General features: G+C 38.1%; 1 protein-coding gene across 9 annotated transcripts in view; it reads right to left on the minus strand.

Moving 5' to 3' along the window:
• The window catches only part of kazna (kazrin, periplakin interacting protein a), a 174,465-nt gene that overhangs the window by 25,928 nt on the left and 133,369 nt on the right, over positions 1-15,168 (minus strand). For all 9 annotated transcript variants that reach the window (XM_036136159.1, XM_036136158.1, XM_036136162.1 and 6 more), the window contains one exon: positions 288-424. In XM_036136159.1, the coding sequence (XP_035992052.1) occupies positions 288-424 (137 nt within the window). The remainder of the gene's footprint in view (positions 1-287; positions 425-15,168) is intronic.

A 15,168-nucleotide genomic window follows, 5' to 3' on the forward strand; every position in this document is an offset into this window, starting at 1 on the left:
ACCCTGAGTTATTCTAATTTAAGTTTAAAAACTGATTTGTTTGGGGTTGCCTTTGACAGATCTATTTAAACTATTAACTGAAACATCATTAATTTCAGGCTGTAGTCCAGCTTTTATTTCTATCTATCTCTATAGATAGATAGATAGATAGATAGATAGATAGATAGATAGATAGATAGATAGATAGATAGATAGATAGATAGATAGATAGATAGATAGATAGATAGATAGATAGATAGATAGATATTTTTGGCTAAATGCAATGTGTGGGTATGAGTGTGTCGTACTTTTCTGTGCTGCTCGTAGTTGCGGATGAAGTCACGAAGTTGCTCCTCCCGGCTCTCAAGCGTGGCGTAAAGCTGCTGCATCTGGTTCACCAGGTCAGCCTTCTCCGCCTTGAGACGTTTACGATCAGACTTCATGGCTGTGAGAAGAGTAAAGAGAAAAAAAGGAAAGAGGAAATTATGGAAAAGGCGAGTAGGGGTTTTGAGTGAACACTGGAGATTGAAAGAAATGTAGCTGCATCAGAAAGATATCAAAGTCCTGTCTACACATTACAATTTTCATTGATTATAATGTGCCCCCCTCCCCCATATAAGAAGACACCCCGGGCAAGCGCCCGACTAAAACAGCCACGGCCCAGAAGGCATACTGATCAGACGGCTGAAACTCCTCAGTTGAATCATTTCCATGTGAAGAAGCAGCACTCTACAAAGCTCCCACTGGATGATGGGGATAGCTCTGAACCTTAAAACCTTATCTGTAAAGTTGAATCCAGCCATCCAACAATGGAACCTCACTGGGCCTGTCATATCCAACACCCTGTTAATTTGGTTATAATCCATATCTCATGACCATAGATGAGGGTTAGAATGAAGGCAGAGGTACTTTTGCTTAGCTCTTTCTTTATCACAATGGACCGGAGCAACACCCACATCACAGCAGTCAAGGCCCCCTGTCCATCTTCCCCTCAATCTTACCATCCCTAGAGAACAATACACCAAGCTACTCGACCTCCTCTACTGAGACAAAGACTGACACTGGCCGGAAGGGACTGTCGATCTTATATCTAGTTAAGAACCACAGCCTCAGACTTAGAAAGACTAACCAAGTTTATTAAATAGCTGATATAGATTTAATGCACTCTTAGTATGATTTTGTTTAGACACTTTATTATAGTTTTCAATCAGATGTTTAAATTAAATGTTGGTTTTAGTTTAATTATGTTCTATTTGTTTCGTTTTGCGTATATTTTTGTGTGCTGGCCTATTTTAATTTTTTTGTGATCTTAATCATAGGATTTTGTAAACCAGCGTTATGTGTGTAAACCACACACTTTGGTGTTTTCTTTTTTTTTTTCTTTTCATGCTCAGCTCAGTATAGCTCAAAATGTTATTTTTTTTTTCTTTGCTTTGTGGTTTGTTTTTCTTTGCTTCCTGCTTTTATCTTACATGGAGCACTCAGTGGTGGCCTCATCGTGTGTGAAAAGTGCTCTATAAATAAGACTGATCGACTGAATGATTGCAAAGTGTTCAATAACAAAATGCAATAACAAAATTGGATGGTCATCTTCCCCAAAATTTGAAATAAGTCTTATTATGACCAACATTTATGACCAACATGTGGGGTTTCACAAAGTTCCCCATGTCATTAGTCAAAGTAAATGAAGCTCCTTCAGACATGGAGCGTTTGTAAAAACCTGCCGCTGATGCAGCATGGTTGCACGTTGAAAACAAGGTGAATCCTACATAAGCCTCTCTGTCAATCGTTCCCTTCTGCTGCTGGCTTTGTAAGAGACTGGGACCTGCATTTCATCTATCTCTCTGCCACACGCAGTCAGTAATCCCCTGGCACCGCACCCACGCATCATCATAAACACTTACAGTTCACAGTGGTTATGGAGAGAAGCGCTAATTTTCTCAAAGTCTACACTTCTTTCTTCTCTTTTTCGCACAGCTTTTTTTTTCCTTGATTTTTCTTGATCTGCCTCTTCGTACACAGCTGCTTAGCCAGACTGTTAAAGTGTATTTTCCTCCTGCTGACAATAAGCATTTTTGGTTAATTTATAGTTATTAATGCAATATTTGTTTTTCGTCTTTACTTGGACATCTGGTTTCTTAAAGCACGGCAACTGGGAATTTTTTTTTATAACCATTTATAACAATTTTATAACAGCACATGTTTTCATTTTGATGCTCATTAGCTTTTGTCAATCTTCTACAAGACAGTTGTTAATGATTAAATACATTAAAGTCTGCTTAAATATGAAATTGTAAAGAAATATTCTGTTTTGCACCCATAATTAGATAAGTGAAGAGGAAAAGCAGTTCTTCCAAGCATATTGTGTTTCCTCCAACCCTTTCATATCTCTCTTTAACACTCGGTATAAATGGTGGAATCCAACCCTATAAACAGGCTACACTAGCTGGCAAATGAAGACAAAAACCATCCCTCACTGACCAAGAAAAACAGGAAACCTCACAGCACCTGCCTCGGGAAATGAAATGAAAGCTGTCTTTGGGACGAGCCAAAAACTCTGCCGCTGCCTTCTCACATCCTGCACCTGTGACTACTTGGCAACAGCAACGCTCCTGGTGTTGGATGCAAGAAAGCACTCAGTGTGACTTTATGAATGGATCCTTTCACTGCTGCAAATCAAACAACTATAAGATACCAATCAAGGTTTGTCAATAAACCTTTTTTTTTTTTTTTTTGCTTGAAGTTTGTCCCGAAGCCCAGTCCCCTAAGTAACATTAATCAAGAAAGGAGAGATGTAGAAGCTTGTGCACATCTCTTTCCCTCCGACAGCAATAATAATGAGTTGAAAGTTGAAATATCACCGGAGGAAACAAGCTTGGCAAACATGCAGCTGAATCTAATATGTCTGGACATAGAAGAGGATTGCAAAGCGAAAAGGAAGCAGCAAGCACAGATACATGCACCTGCTTTCTTCCTTACAATGACCTCTATACATGAAGGACGTACACAGTTTGATAGCGATTGACGAAAAATACCTGAAAAGGTGTGAAACTTGGTGTCAGCAATGTGGAGGCCATGCAGAGGACAGAGCAAACATGTAGAAGCCTATGCTCAGGTTAGATGAGATAAACAGAACTATTTGGCTTCTGGGGAATAGTCTGGAAGAAAATTAGCACACTTATTATTCCCAACCTGAAATGGTGGTGGCAAACATCATGCTGTGGAGATGCTTTTCTTGCAGGAGGGACATGGAAGCTTGTCAGAGAGGATGGATGGAGGTAAAAACTGAGCACTGCTGGATGAAAACCTTGAACTGATACATTGGTATTTGCAGGTGTGATGGAAACAGACATAATTTAGAATGAATATTAGAAATTTGAATTGACTGGACAAACTTTGGCGAGCAGATTGGATCAACCTTTGTACAGCTTGCTAAAGCAGAGACAGATTAAGAAAATCTGACACCGTGAAAACAGCTAAACTTGATTTATCTGTTACATTATCATTTAAGAATTTCAGAACATTTCATCAGTAACCTCAACAGAGCAGAATATTCATGTTTTTTTGGATTCACATAAATAAAGAAACAATGACCTGATTCTTTTTTAACTTTTGTTTTCTCTGTCTAAAATGTAAACATCTGCTTTTCAACAAGACAACGCGCAAAAGCTGAAGCCAAAAGCTACTCGCACCTAAAAATAGCGAAGTTTACAGCTCTTTGAAAAACAGCACTCTCCAAAGTTTACCTGCTCCCATTACTCAATGTTAACAAATATGCAGAGCTGTATTATGCTCTCCTGACCCTCTCTCAGAAATCTGCATAAGTGGTTATCAGCTCACCGCACAAAGACCCTTCTGCTACCAAATCCAAAGTGCTTTGAAGTATTTTAATGTGAGCCTCTAGTATTGCAGTGCACTAAAAGCTTTTGTCCACTGCACTGCTGCATGGTGCTTTGCTATTGGAGGACTTAATAAATGAGCCAGCTCATTAGTTACTGCACAGAAACAAGTCTGTGACAGTTTTGTGTGTTTAATCAGTGGTTTTCAACATTGTGATGTCTGCACACCAGTTGTACCCAATGATTTTAGCCAGCTCAGAGAGCATTAAAATAACTTAAATAACAGGATGGAACATCTTTGGAAATATGCTTACAGCGGCTCTCAGATGTGTACAACCCCCTGTAAGAGGCCTTGACAAATATTTTCCAAGCTTTTTCCACATAGGACATTTATTCTGTAAAATTCAAATTAAAAAAACACATATTCTAGATCCACATTTAAGAGAAATAGAGAAATCTTTTTTTATGAAACGTGCTCTTGCTTTTAGGTCATATTTTCTTTCATTTGAGTTGAATGTTTTAATTGTATTTTTTTCTGTCTTTGTAACTTCTTTGTTGTTGGTTTTTGTTTCATCAAAACTGGTTTCTCTTGTAAAACAGATATTGGATCTCAATGAGACAACTTGTATAGATATTTCCTCCAGTAATTGTTGACAGCCTTTTCCTGCACCACATTTTATAAATAACCCTGTGTGTTTCCCCCTGACTGATACCTTTGTACCATTAGATTGATTTGATCCTTTGTAAGTTCTCAGAACCCATTGGCTTAAGAATGACAATGAGTGAATGTCAGAAAAATCCTACAAGGACAGCTAAACTTTATTTTAGGTTCAGATTCACTATAAATCTGCAAAAGCTTTTTTCCCTGTTGCCATCAGACTGTTGAACTGCTAAAGCTATAACCTGGACTCTGTCCCACATTCGCATATTTGCACATTTGCATCATTGCATCCTTATCTAGCATTACAAATGCTGCTGAACTCTCAGTTTCTAAAAAGCATTCTTGCACAAATCATTTCTGTACATACAATGGTTTTTTAAAAATACTCACCTGTACACTATGATCGCACACTGTCTCTTTTCCCTGCATTGTTTACATTTCGATAGTTTACTGTTAAATCACTGCTGCACTTTATCCTATAATTTACTGTAATTTTCAAGAAATTTCGTTTTGTACGTACTCTGTGCATACAAAATTACAAAGTTGTCTAAGTCTAAGTCTATTACTGACGCAAATTTTAAGGGCACGTATCCAACTTATTGCAGAGTTTTTGATATATTTCTATATTTTTTCTTCTAATAAATGTATATTATTACACAACACCTGTAACTGTACATGTGGAAAACTAAGGATTGATCAAATTCTGTTTTTCACATCAGAAAACCTGGCATAATAACAGAGGCATATACAGCTTTGAGAGCTGCTCTATCGAGCTATCGAGCCATTTCCAGAATTAGTACAAATCAAAGCAACCAGAATGCTGGATGAAACACATTTATCATATGCACAGGACATTAGATTCACTTCTCTGACCCTTCCTTGGAAACATAATAAAAAAATTTAAAAAAGATCTTGTCATGGTTTAGTTTTGATTCGGCTTTGGTTTACTATTATTCTCAGTTTTTCCACCTTGTTTGGGTTTTAATTTGTTAAATTTTAGTTTCCTCCTTCCCTTCCACTCAGCCTTCACTCCACTCTCCTTGCAGTCAGTCACACCTGTTAGTAATTATTCAGTCAGATGCATTTCACCTGTTAGTCTTTCTATTTAAACCTCCCTCTGCCTCACCTTAGTGCTGGTCCATCATCAACCTACACCCTCTCCATGCTAGTCTGCCTTTGTTCTTGGAACCTAGTCGCCTCTGCCTCTGTAAGGTTAGTTACATGTTTTGGAAGTCTTGTTGCCTGGTTCTGGTTTTTGTTTTTCTATGATCCTGAAGGGCCTGCTATTGTGCTCTGGCTGACTTGGGACTGAACTGTGGATTCCTGCTGCCAGTTAAGAGGCTCGCTGAACTCTCTCTCCAAGCCGTCAGCTCCTGCCTTCACCTGCACCCCTGAGCCCCTGTATTCCTGCACCTCTGGTTACTTCATCCATCAATCATTCACCTTTCAATAAACCTCTCAAACTTTTGTCCTGTGTGTGTGTGTTCTGAGTTCATCGATAAACAAACCTGACAGATCTAAATATAGAAAATGAAATTACAAAATTTTAGTGACTCACCGCACTACACCATAACAGCATTAGAGACAGGAATCAAGAATAATATATTAAATAAAGTACAATGCACACATTGTCACATTCTAAGATCCATTATTTTGTTGCATTATATTCACATTTGTATGAAAAGCGTTAAATGGTATTTAGTCTGAGAAACAAAAATCCTTACTGCTTATTTCATGAGGAAACACATCACCCCTGCAATCCTGTTTGCAGGTTCACACAGTCTGTACCAGCAGCACTGATATGTCCTTTTCACATCCCACTCACTGCATCGGTAGAGTTAAACAACAGGGCTTATTATTGTGTCATGCTTTCCCCATCTATTAAAGTGCAAACAAAAATTATTTCAACCATCATTTCAGGTGAAAAAAAAACGTTCCTGCCGTCCGGTAATAATGTAACGCACCTACCTCACTAACTTGCACCACTGATGGAGCAATTATTAAAACAATTCTCATACTGACAAAATAAATCTTTAATCTGAGTACATTTACTCTGAGGAAAATTAATCAAAGCATCTGTTTTATCTTTTTTTTAATTTCAAGCTTTCTCTGCCATGGAACATGCTGAGCATCAAGCTAAGGCTCTGCATTGTTTTGGAAATACTCAAGTATTGCTGTTTAGTAATGCCAGCTATGCTAAGTGTGCTTCTCACTATTACAATATCCAGATGTCATTTTAAAATGTCAGCCCATCATTATTTAGCTTTTTTGTAACATATTATAAAAACATGTCTTTTTTTATTTGGAATTTTAGTAGTGTTTTGTTTTTTTAAGGAAAGGGCCATTATGTGGCTCTGTGCTTGGAAATGTGCTTTATAAATAAAGTTTGATTTTACTGAAACTGGTATCTGCAGGTCAAAACTTTTCAAAGGTGGCGTTTATAAATCAGTCACATAATTATGATTGGTGCATATCCATCTTAATGTTATTACCATATGTATGTTTTCTGCTACAATGTCCAACATTATCAGTAATGTCCCTTTACAGAAACTTCCAAGCATTCCTTCTGGTATTAAATCATTGATTGTCCTTACACTTTTATCCTCCAACCAAATATTATCTTTTGCATTTAGAAGTGTAAACCTGAATCAGCTAGCATGGTCCTACATATGACCAGGGCTGAATAAGTTAAAAGTTAACACCAAGTATCACCATTTTCATCTTTAAGATTGTGGGGGGAAAAAAAGTTGTAATGAAGTAATATATCTGAAAACATGCAAAAAAAAAAAAAAACAGCCTCGCTAAGTTTCTGCACTTTGAATCGTCTCATTACTGAAAAGTTCTATATAAGTAAACACGCCTGGCCTTAGTCTTTTCTTCCTTTTTTAATTAATGGCACATTTCGAAGGTATTTTTAAGTAAAAGTGAACAATTGTGCTGTCACTAATGTTTTTGGCTTAAGAAGACAGGTGCAAATGGCCTACACGTATGCACACATTCTCTCTGTGTCTCTGTGTGTGTCTATTTAGGTGTTTAAATGCCAAGTGAGATGGAAGCCTTGTAGTGAAGGACACAGCGTTGAGTAAAGTGGCACTAAACACAGCAAGAGGACAACACTTTGATGATATAGCTGTCTACTGCTTTCCTACAAGCTCAAAACGATAAGGGGGGGGGGGGGGGGGGGGTCCCTGAGTGGTAGTAATTAGTTGAAGGGATAGTAGATAATTAAAAGGAGCAGAAAGGGCCCACAACACTTTGAAACTTCATTAAAGGAATCTTTGATGAGGATATCTTAATTGGAGTTTAGAAAATTTCCACTTCAGGGTCCAAAGATTGTCACCACTGCATTATTTCAATGTCATGTAGCTTTTGCGGGCAACATAACAATAGCCTCAGTTTTAAGATGCTACAAATCCTCTGGATTATGATAATGCAGTTTACAGGACTACATCTGCTTTACAATGGCAGTAAAGTAAGCATCTATGGATAAAACAATGCTGGGTCCGGAAGAAAAAAAGGCAGAGGGAGGAAAATAGAAGGAGAGAAGAAAAAGGGGGGGATGGAGATAGCTGTGAGGAAGAAAAGCACCGTTCTTCCTTCTGTTCTCCTTTTTGTATTCAAAGTGGGCCAGAAAATCTGCATGTAATTTAGCTGCAAACGATCTGAACCGAGGTAGCAGCAAAATGGCTGTGAACGTTTTCCAAAGTAAACAGGTATCACCCCGAGAGGCAGCGATCATTGCAAAGGAGGACGCATATACCTACAATGCTTCATCGCTTCAGTCACATTCAACCAAAACAAAACAGCCGTTAAATTAAAAACTAAATGCTTTAAAGCTCCACATTTACTGCTGCTGGGACTGGGGATTGCTCAAGTTCTCCAAACACTGCTTCAGCCTTTTAAATCTGAGGGGTGGGGGATGTGGTGGGGCCAGGTTGACATGTCAAAGTTTTACCAAAACCAGAGATTGGTGAACCCTCAATTATCCATCCATTGTTTATACCCACTTATCCATGCAGAGTCATGAGGGGGCTAGGGCCTATTTTCAGCAGCCAGTGAATGAGAGGCAGGGTACACTCACCGATGGACAGGTCACCAATTCATCACACAGCAACATAGAGAGTCCTGTCCACAGTTCTTTTTTTTTTTTTTTTTAGTTGTTGTGTTTCTACTGTTTGTGAACACATTGGCGCACATTTTCTCTGAATGGTGTTACAATTAAAAAATGGGTTCCAGAGTGGAAGAATTCAATACCCTTCTTCATGTCCAACAGTAACCTTGCTAATATTATTTTAATATCAGCCTGATATTAAAATTCGCCTCTGTGGTTTAAATTCAAAGCCTTCTCGGCTGTAAGACAGTATAACAAAGTCAATTTGATACACTAAAAGTTGTGAAGATGCTTCAAACAAATTGCCTCCTTGGTTCCCAGAATGCACTGGATTCGAATGAGAGTGGATAATTTCTTTTGACATTCAGGAAGAACCACTTTTACAATCTCTGCTAAGTAATGCAGCAGTTTGACAGATACGTAATGGGGTAAGGATTTCACTGCTGTGTCACATGCTGTTACATCTTTTCTCACGCTGCGCAACTTGCAGTGTATTTAACACAACTCGGAGTGAATGTGAGAGTCGTTATTTTTGTTTGTTTTTGCAGCTCACTTGCGGGCTTATTCACTATTGCTTTAATGCTTACTTCATGGCTTTTCATAACGGTGACAAGAGATTATAATTGTGAGCAGAGAAATACCATGAACAGCATTTAATCGCTTCCACTGCCTGCTTCCTGTCTAAAATACTGTGCCTGTATTCACAAAGTATCCACAAAGATTAAAAGTAGCTCTTAGTGACATAATTTTAGGAAAAATCTTAGAATTTCCTGAGTTCTAAAATTTTTACTAGAATTTTACCTCCGTGAGATAAAAGTTATTCACAAAGCACCCTAGGCCTTAAGAGAGCTCCTAAAGTGGAAAAATTGTTAGGAGTAGTGAGGAGGACTTTTAGCAAGCCTAAAAGTGTTTTAAGCAGAGAAGAGAGAGCTGATTGGCAGATCCACCACCTAAACAGTGCAGCAAAAGAGGACATAAAATTTCAATATACTAATATACAATTATAAAACGTAAATAAGATAAACATTATAATCCCCATAGGGGACAACTAATTAGTTTCAGCAGCCTGACAGGTTAAAGGTGGTAAATAAATAATAGGTAAAATGTTAGATAACCATGAATAAAACATGAAAAAAATTAAAATGAATATATAATAAAGAGGTGTGAAAGTATTTTCTGCACTGATGATGTCAGTAGTCTAAATGGTCATCTAGAAGTTCACTTGTGATACCATCTCCTTTTGATTGCTGCAGCACTTCTCATTTTCCAGGCTGGTGCAGAAAAGCACCAAGAGACAAGAAAAGAGAAAAAAAATGTGCAACACGCTTTAAAGTCTGTGTATTTGCACCATGATCCAGGGACCAATTTACTTTCTCCTCCCAGAGCTGTCCGGACAGAGGCACTGTTGTTCAGGTTTTTCCATCTTTTTTTCTTTGTCCATTTCATGTTGGTCGTTTGGCCAATTATGACTGCTTTATACAAGCAGGTAATCCCAATAAAATGCTGACAGGTGAGTGGGCATTTTATATCAAATAGATAAAGTCATTAAATGACTTGGGGGGTAACCATAACAATATGCACAGCAAAATAATGACGAGGATGTAAATAAGGTGTGTTCAAACATTTTGATGTTGCATGACCATCAATTAATTTAGCTAAATTTCATCTTATCGTCTAATCGGTTAAATTCTCTCCTTTGAAAAGCGCACATTTGTGATGTTTATTTTCTTGTACTATCAACCAATCAAAGTTCTTAGAAGACAGCGTCACACCTAGCAATGGGTTCAACCACACCTCCACACTAAAATTAAAATAAATGTCATTTCCTAGCTCAGAGTCGCTCTCTGCTACTATCTGAATCACTCTTAAGCTAAGACTCCTAGGTGGGAATATTTAGGCAAAGACAGGAGCTCTCTGAGATGCCTGAAAATCTTTGTGAATACGGGCACTGATAAATATAATAACGGGTGTTGTTACCTGAAACTCAAAAGTACATCCACATAACTCACTGTATTTTATTAGGATTGTATGAGATGTGCCAAAGTAACAAAAAAAATAATAGAATGTAATAGAAATTGGAAATGGAGTTTATTGTTTTACAAACAAAAACCTGAAAAGTCTGGAGAGCATTTGTATCCAGCTTACTGATTAAATGGTTTGTAGAATTACCTTTTGCTAAAGCTGAAGGTATTTATTTATTTTATTTTTTGGGAGGAGGGTTACCACTTTTCAACATGTAGTCCAGGTGTAGCCAACCAGTTCAGCATCAAGAGCCAGTGTAAAAATCCAGCAGCATTGTGAAGAGCCACACAATATGTCCACACATTTCAATGACTCAAATACCTTTTTAATGTAAACCTAAATAAAGTTAAAATAAAAACAGCTGAAGCCACAAAGAAACACATCGAGCATTGCTCTCTTTCTAGACTTCAAGCTACGCCTCTCTGCTTCTGGCACTCTTAATCTACAATTTTTTTTTAAATGGATTGGTTGATCTCAGTAAATGAGTAGTTGGATCATTAGATTATGCATCTCTTATTTTTGTTTAGCAGGGGAGGTGTTACAGCGTATGTATGTCCTGTCCCAGTAGGCAAAACATACTGTTTAATGAGATACTAAAACGTGCCATTTTAACTGGGTTCCCCCTAGTGGATCTGTTCGAGTAACTGCAACAAAAATGGCTGAACGGCAGATGTGTGTAAAGCGTCCTCAGTGGATAAAGAACTCGAGAGGAGGAAGAGGTTCATATTTCTTCAAAATAAAAAAAAATGTCTATATAAAATACCCCACAACTGTAGATAAAATAGGAACTTTGACAGGTCAGTCAAGTGTCTGCAAGCTGCACAGGACAGACAGAAGAGCCGCATGCAGCCCGAGAGCCGTATGTTTGCCACTCCTGATCTAGTCACGCAGGGATTTGCACATGAGAAGTTTCCTTTAGGGACAGTTCTTCCACATGTTCGCTTTGTCCATTACATGGCAAACTGAAGAGGGTGAACGGCACTGAAAACCACCACAATAAGACAAACGTCATAAAATCTATCTTATTTTTTTTCTGTCCAACAACCTACACTGCAGACGGTGGGCAGACAATGCTTCAATGCACAGTGCCCAGCGATCCTTTGTGAACCCTTTCTATTCAGAAGGTGCAATGCTTCTGATAAAGCTATCTAAGGCTGAAGTCCAGTAATCTCTCCTGTCTCTGTGCACATAGGCACGGCATGTCTAATATATTTTAAAGGTAGCACTTGACGAACAATAATTGGTGAGACACACTGCAATGCTCCTGCCTTGCTCCTTAATTGTTTTAGCTTTCTACCGGTTCAGGTAGAGAGCAAATATCTTGTTTTGGTAGGCTAGATTGAACAGATCACTGTGACATGCCCAAAGATTCAAAGATGCTTTATAGTCATTGCACATATGATATACAAACACAATTCCGGTGTGTTTCCTAAAAGAAAACCAAACATTCAACATTTAAAATCCCTCACCTTCCCTTCATATGCCATTCTCACTGCACACACTCAGATATACACGCCCCCATTAAAAAACTCAATAGTTAGCAATAAAAAGCAGAGAAGAACAGCAGTATAAAAGAGGTAGAAAATGTAATTAAGATTTTAAATACATTTAAAAAGAGGTGAACGTAGGGTGGAAGGCTATGACCGCAATTTATAATGATTTATCAATTATGCCAATTCAAAAGTGACTGTTGCATTCAATTTCTAGAGATGCTGGTTATGTAACTTTTTGGTGGGGTGGGCAGATGGGGGAAAGCTTGGGATATTGTTTTATAAAAATATCCTTTAAATTCCTCCACAGCTTTATTCCTAGTCCGTCTGCTGTGTTCCTTGATTTCCGTGATTTCCGTTCACTAATGTTGTGTAACCTCGGACGCCTTCAGTGAACAGCTAAATTTATACTGAGATTAAATCACACACAGGGAGACTATTTACTAATCACACAATTCCTGAAAGCAATCAATTGCACTGGATTTTTTAAAAGGAAAATACAGTTAAAATGAAAACCTACCAGTTTTTTCTCACCGTTACATTCATTCATACATCGTTTTATGTATGTCTGTCTCAATATATGCTGAAGGTTTATGTTTGTACGTGACAACTTGTGGAAAAGTCCAAGTGGAAGAAATAAGACCAAAAAACATGCACATAAAAAGCAGAAGGAACATGGCACTTTGCTGTGGACAAAGTCAAAACCTCCACTTTACAAGCAAGAAAAACGAAAGACCATTAAGTGCTTCTATTTTATAGCTCCCTTAAAACATGGTCTTTAAAATGAGTGGTAGTCAAGAGCCTCAGTATCTGAAGATTTAGAAATACAAAATTTGACTAAAACGTGAGCTGATATGCAGCCCCTCCTGTACCAGCCAGTTCTGAACACAAACGGGAATATAGATAGAAGCATCTCCCTGGTGCCACATAAATGCAAATATCTGTTTGTGCATGAGTCCCGCTCTGGTCAATGTTCAGCTTACACATTAGCCTGCTGTTTAGTATTTTGACAAAAATATTTTTTAATGGTAAAAAATATTGAGCATGTGCAAAATCCCATTGACAAGCAAGTCCTCTCTTTCAAGTTCAAGTGTTTTCAATTTGATCATACAAGAACAAACATTAAACACAGCAGCCCTCGAACTGAGGTCCCCGGACCCCCAGGGGTCCACGAACCACCGGTTGGGGGTCCGTGAAACGCATGTTGTCGGGCCTGAGGAGGCAGTTCTGAAGATGCGTCGGGGTTGAGCTAAGTAACACTATGGACAATTATTTAACTCCGTCCACTTAATCAAGTAAGGTGAAAGCCAAATCAGCTAAAATTGGGAGGTATGACAAAAGTTTCATCGAGTTTGTCTTTTTTGAGAATGAGGATTTAATCTCCACTAAATCTCTAATATTAGGTGTATTTATATATACTGCTCAAAAAAATAAAGGGAACAGTTGGAGTTACATTGTGTTGTTTAAATGTTCCCTTTACTTTTTAGATATATTTTTCCAAAAACATTCAAAATTCCTAATGTATTTGACAGTACAAAAGATTGTTTAGAAATGTTATCAGCAAGAGGAACTTAAAAGGGTCCTTGGAACAAGTTTACTGCTGCTAAGTGGTCCCTGGCCACGAAAAGTTTGAGAACATGGGATTTAACTTACCCACATCCAACCCCCCCTCCCCCCCCACCACCTGTTTAATTACATATCCATCGTTTCTTGACCTTGTAAGTCAACCAAAGTCCACTTTTATCACACTTTTATTTGTAGTTGATTACTGTCACAGCCTGCAGAGGTTGGTAGGCTTTAGCCTTCATTAAAAAGGCTGAGTCATAACACGGATGGTATGAGGACAGCCAGAAGTCTGTTAAGGCATTTAAACATCAAAATGGGAGAGATAAGTATCTATTTAATGTGTTCTATCCTGCACTGCACCAGTTCTTATTGTTTATAGTTCAAATCTTCCAGGAAGCGCAGTCTCGCTGGCGTCGAGCAAAAAGTGTAGCTGCTACAAAATCTCCTGACTGCAGGTCGTGCTTTTGTGCGATTTCAAATGATAGTTTTGCTCTCCGCCTCATTTCACGGGTGATATTTTCTTTGAAAAGAATGATTCATTGCCATTCTGATGACATCTCTGCTTGAAGTCCTGCAATCCACCGAACAATGCCCGGCAGAAACTCATTCCTTTCCATTTTGTGCACTTTTGTGAGCATATTCCCACTTGGAAAAAATACCCTAAAACTGTGACAGAACCAGCCTGTCAACACAGCAGCAACACTTGATGCTAACACAGAAAAACAGGAACCATGCAGCGGTGTCTTGATTTACCGCAAGCAGAATTATGATGGCTCTGATTATTGGATAGATTTGGCAACTTGAGACCTGCCTGCCACAGTTAATAATTTAGCAAACAGATAGTTTTACTGCAAGTTAATAATTGCTCATGTTAAATAAATCAGTAATAAATGAAGCTTATCAGTCAGTTGGGCTGCATTTACGTCAGCCAATAGTTCAGCACAGAGGTTCACATCCACTCTCATGTGGAAATGATTATTTTTTTTATTTCATTAATTTAACCACATGGACTAGATACATGTTTAATGGAGAAAATGTTTCATGGTCAGATGAACAGAGGCTCTGTTTGGTCACAATAAAACTTTCAAACAAAGGCACAACTGGCAGCATCATGCTGAGGGTCTGTTTTACTACCAGTGGTACTGGCTTACTGCAGAAAAGTGGGTGTAAAAATTACGAATGATTACCTAAAAATTCTTTAACTTCGACTCAAATCGACAATTTAGGGGAATTGTCAAGTTGGGCACAGCTGGTTGTTTTAAAAGAACAAACAGTATTCTAAAACGTACTCTAAATCTGGTGTTAGAATAAATTAACAGGCAGTGATTAAGTTTCTGGAATAGAAAAAAGCATTGACCTCAACTAATTAAAAGCACACCCACTGTACTGAAAATCTGGGTCTGTGCAAGGTAACATATTCATTTAAACAAGACCTATCATTTCAAATGAGAAGAATGAAAAAGGATCAAGCCAGAATTATGCCAGAGGCATTTTGTTTTC

The sequence above is a fragment of the Fundulus heteroclitus genome, chromosome 1 (assembly GCF_011125445.2).
Source record: "Fundulus heteroclitus isolate FHET01 chromosome 1, MU-UCD_Fhet_4.1, whole genome shotgun sequence".
Taxonomy (NCBI): domain Eukaryota; kingdom Metazoa; phylum Chordata; class Actinopteri; order Cyprinodontiformes; family Fundulidae; genus Fundulus; species Fundulus heteroclitus.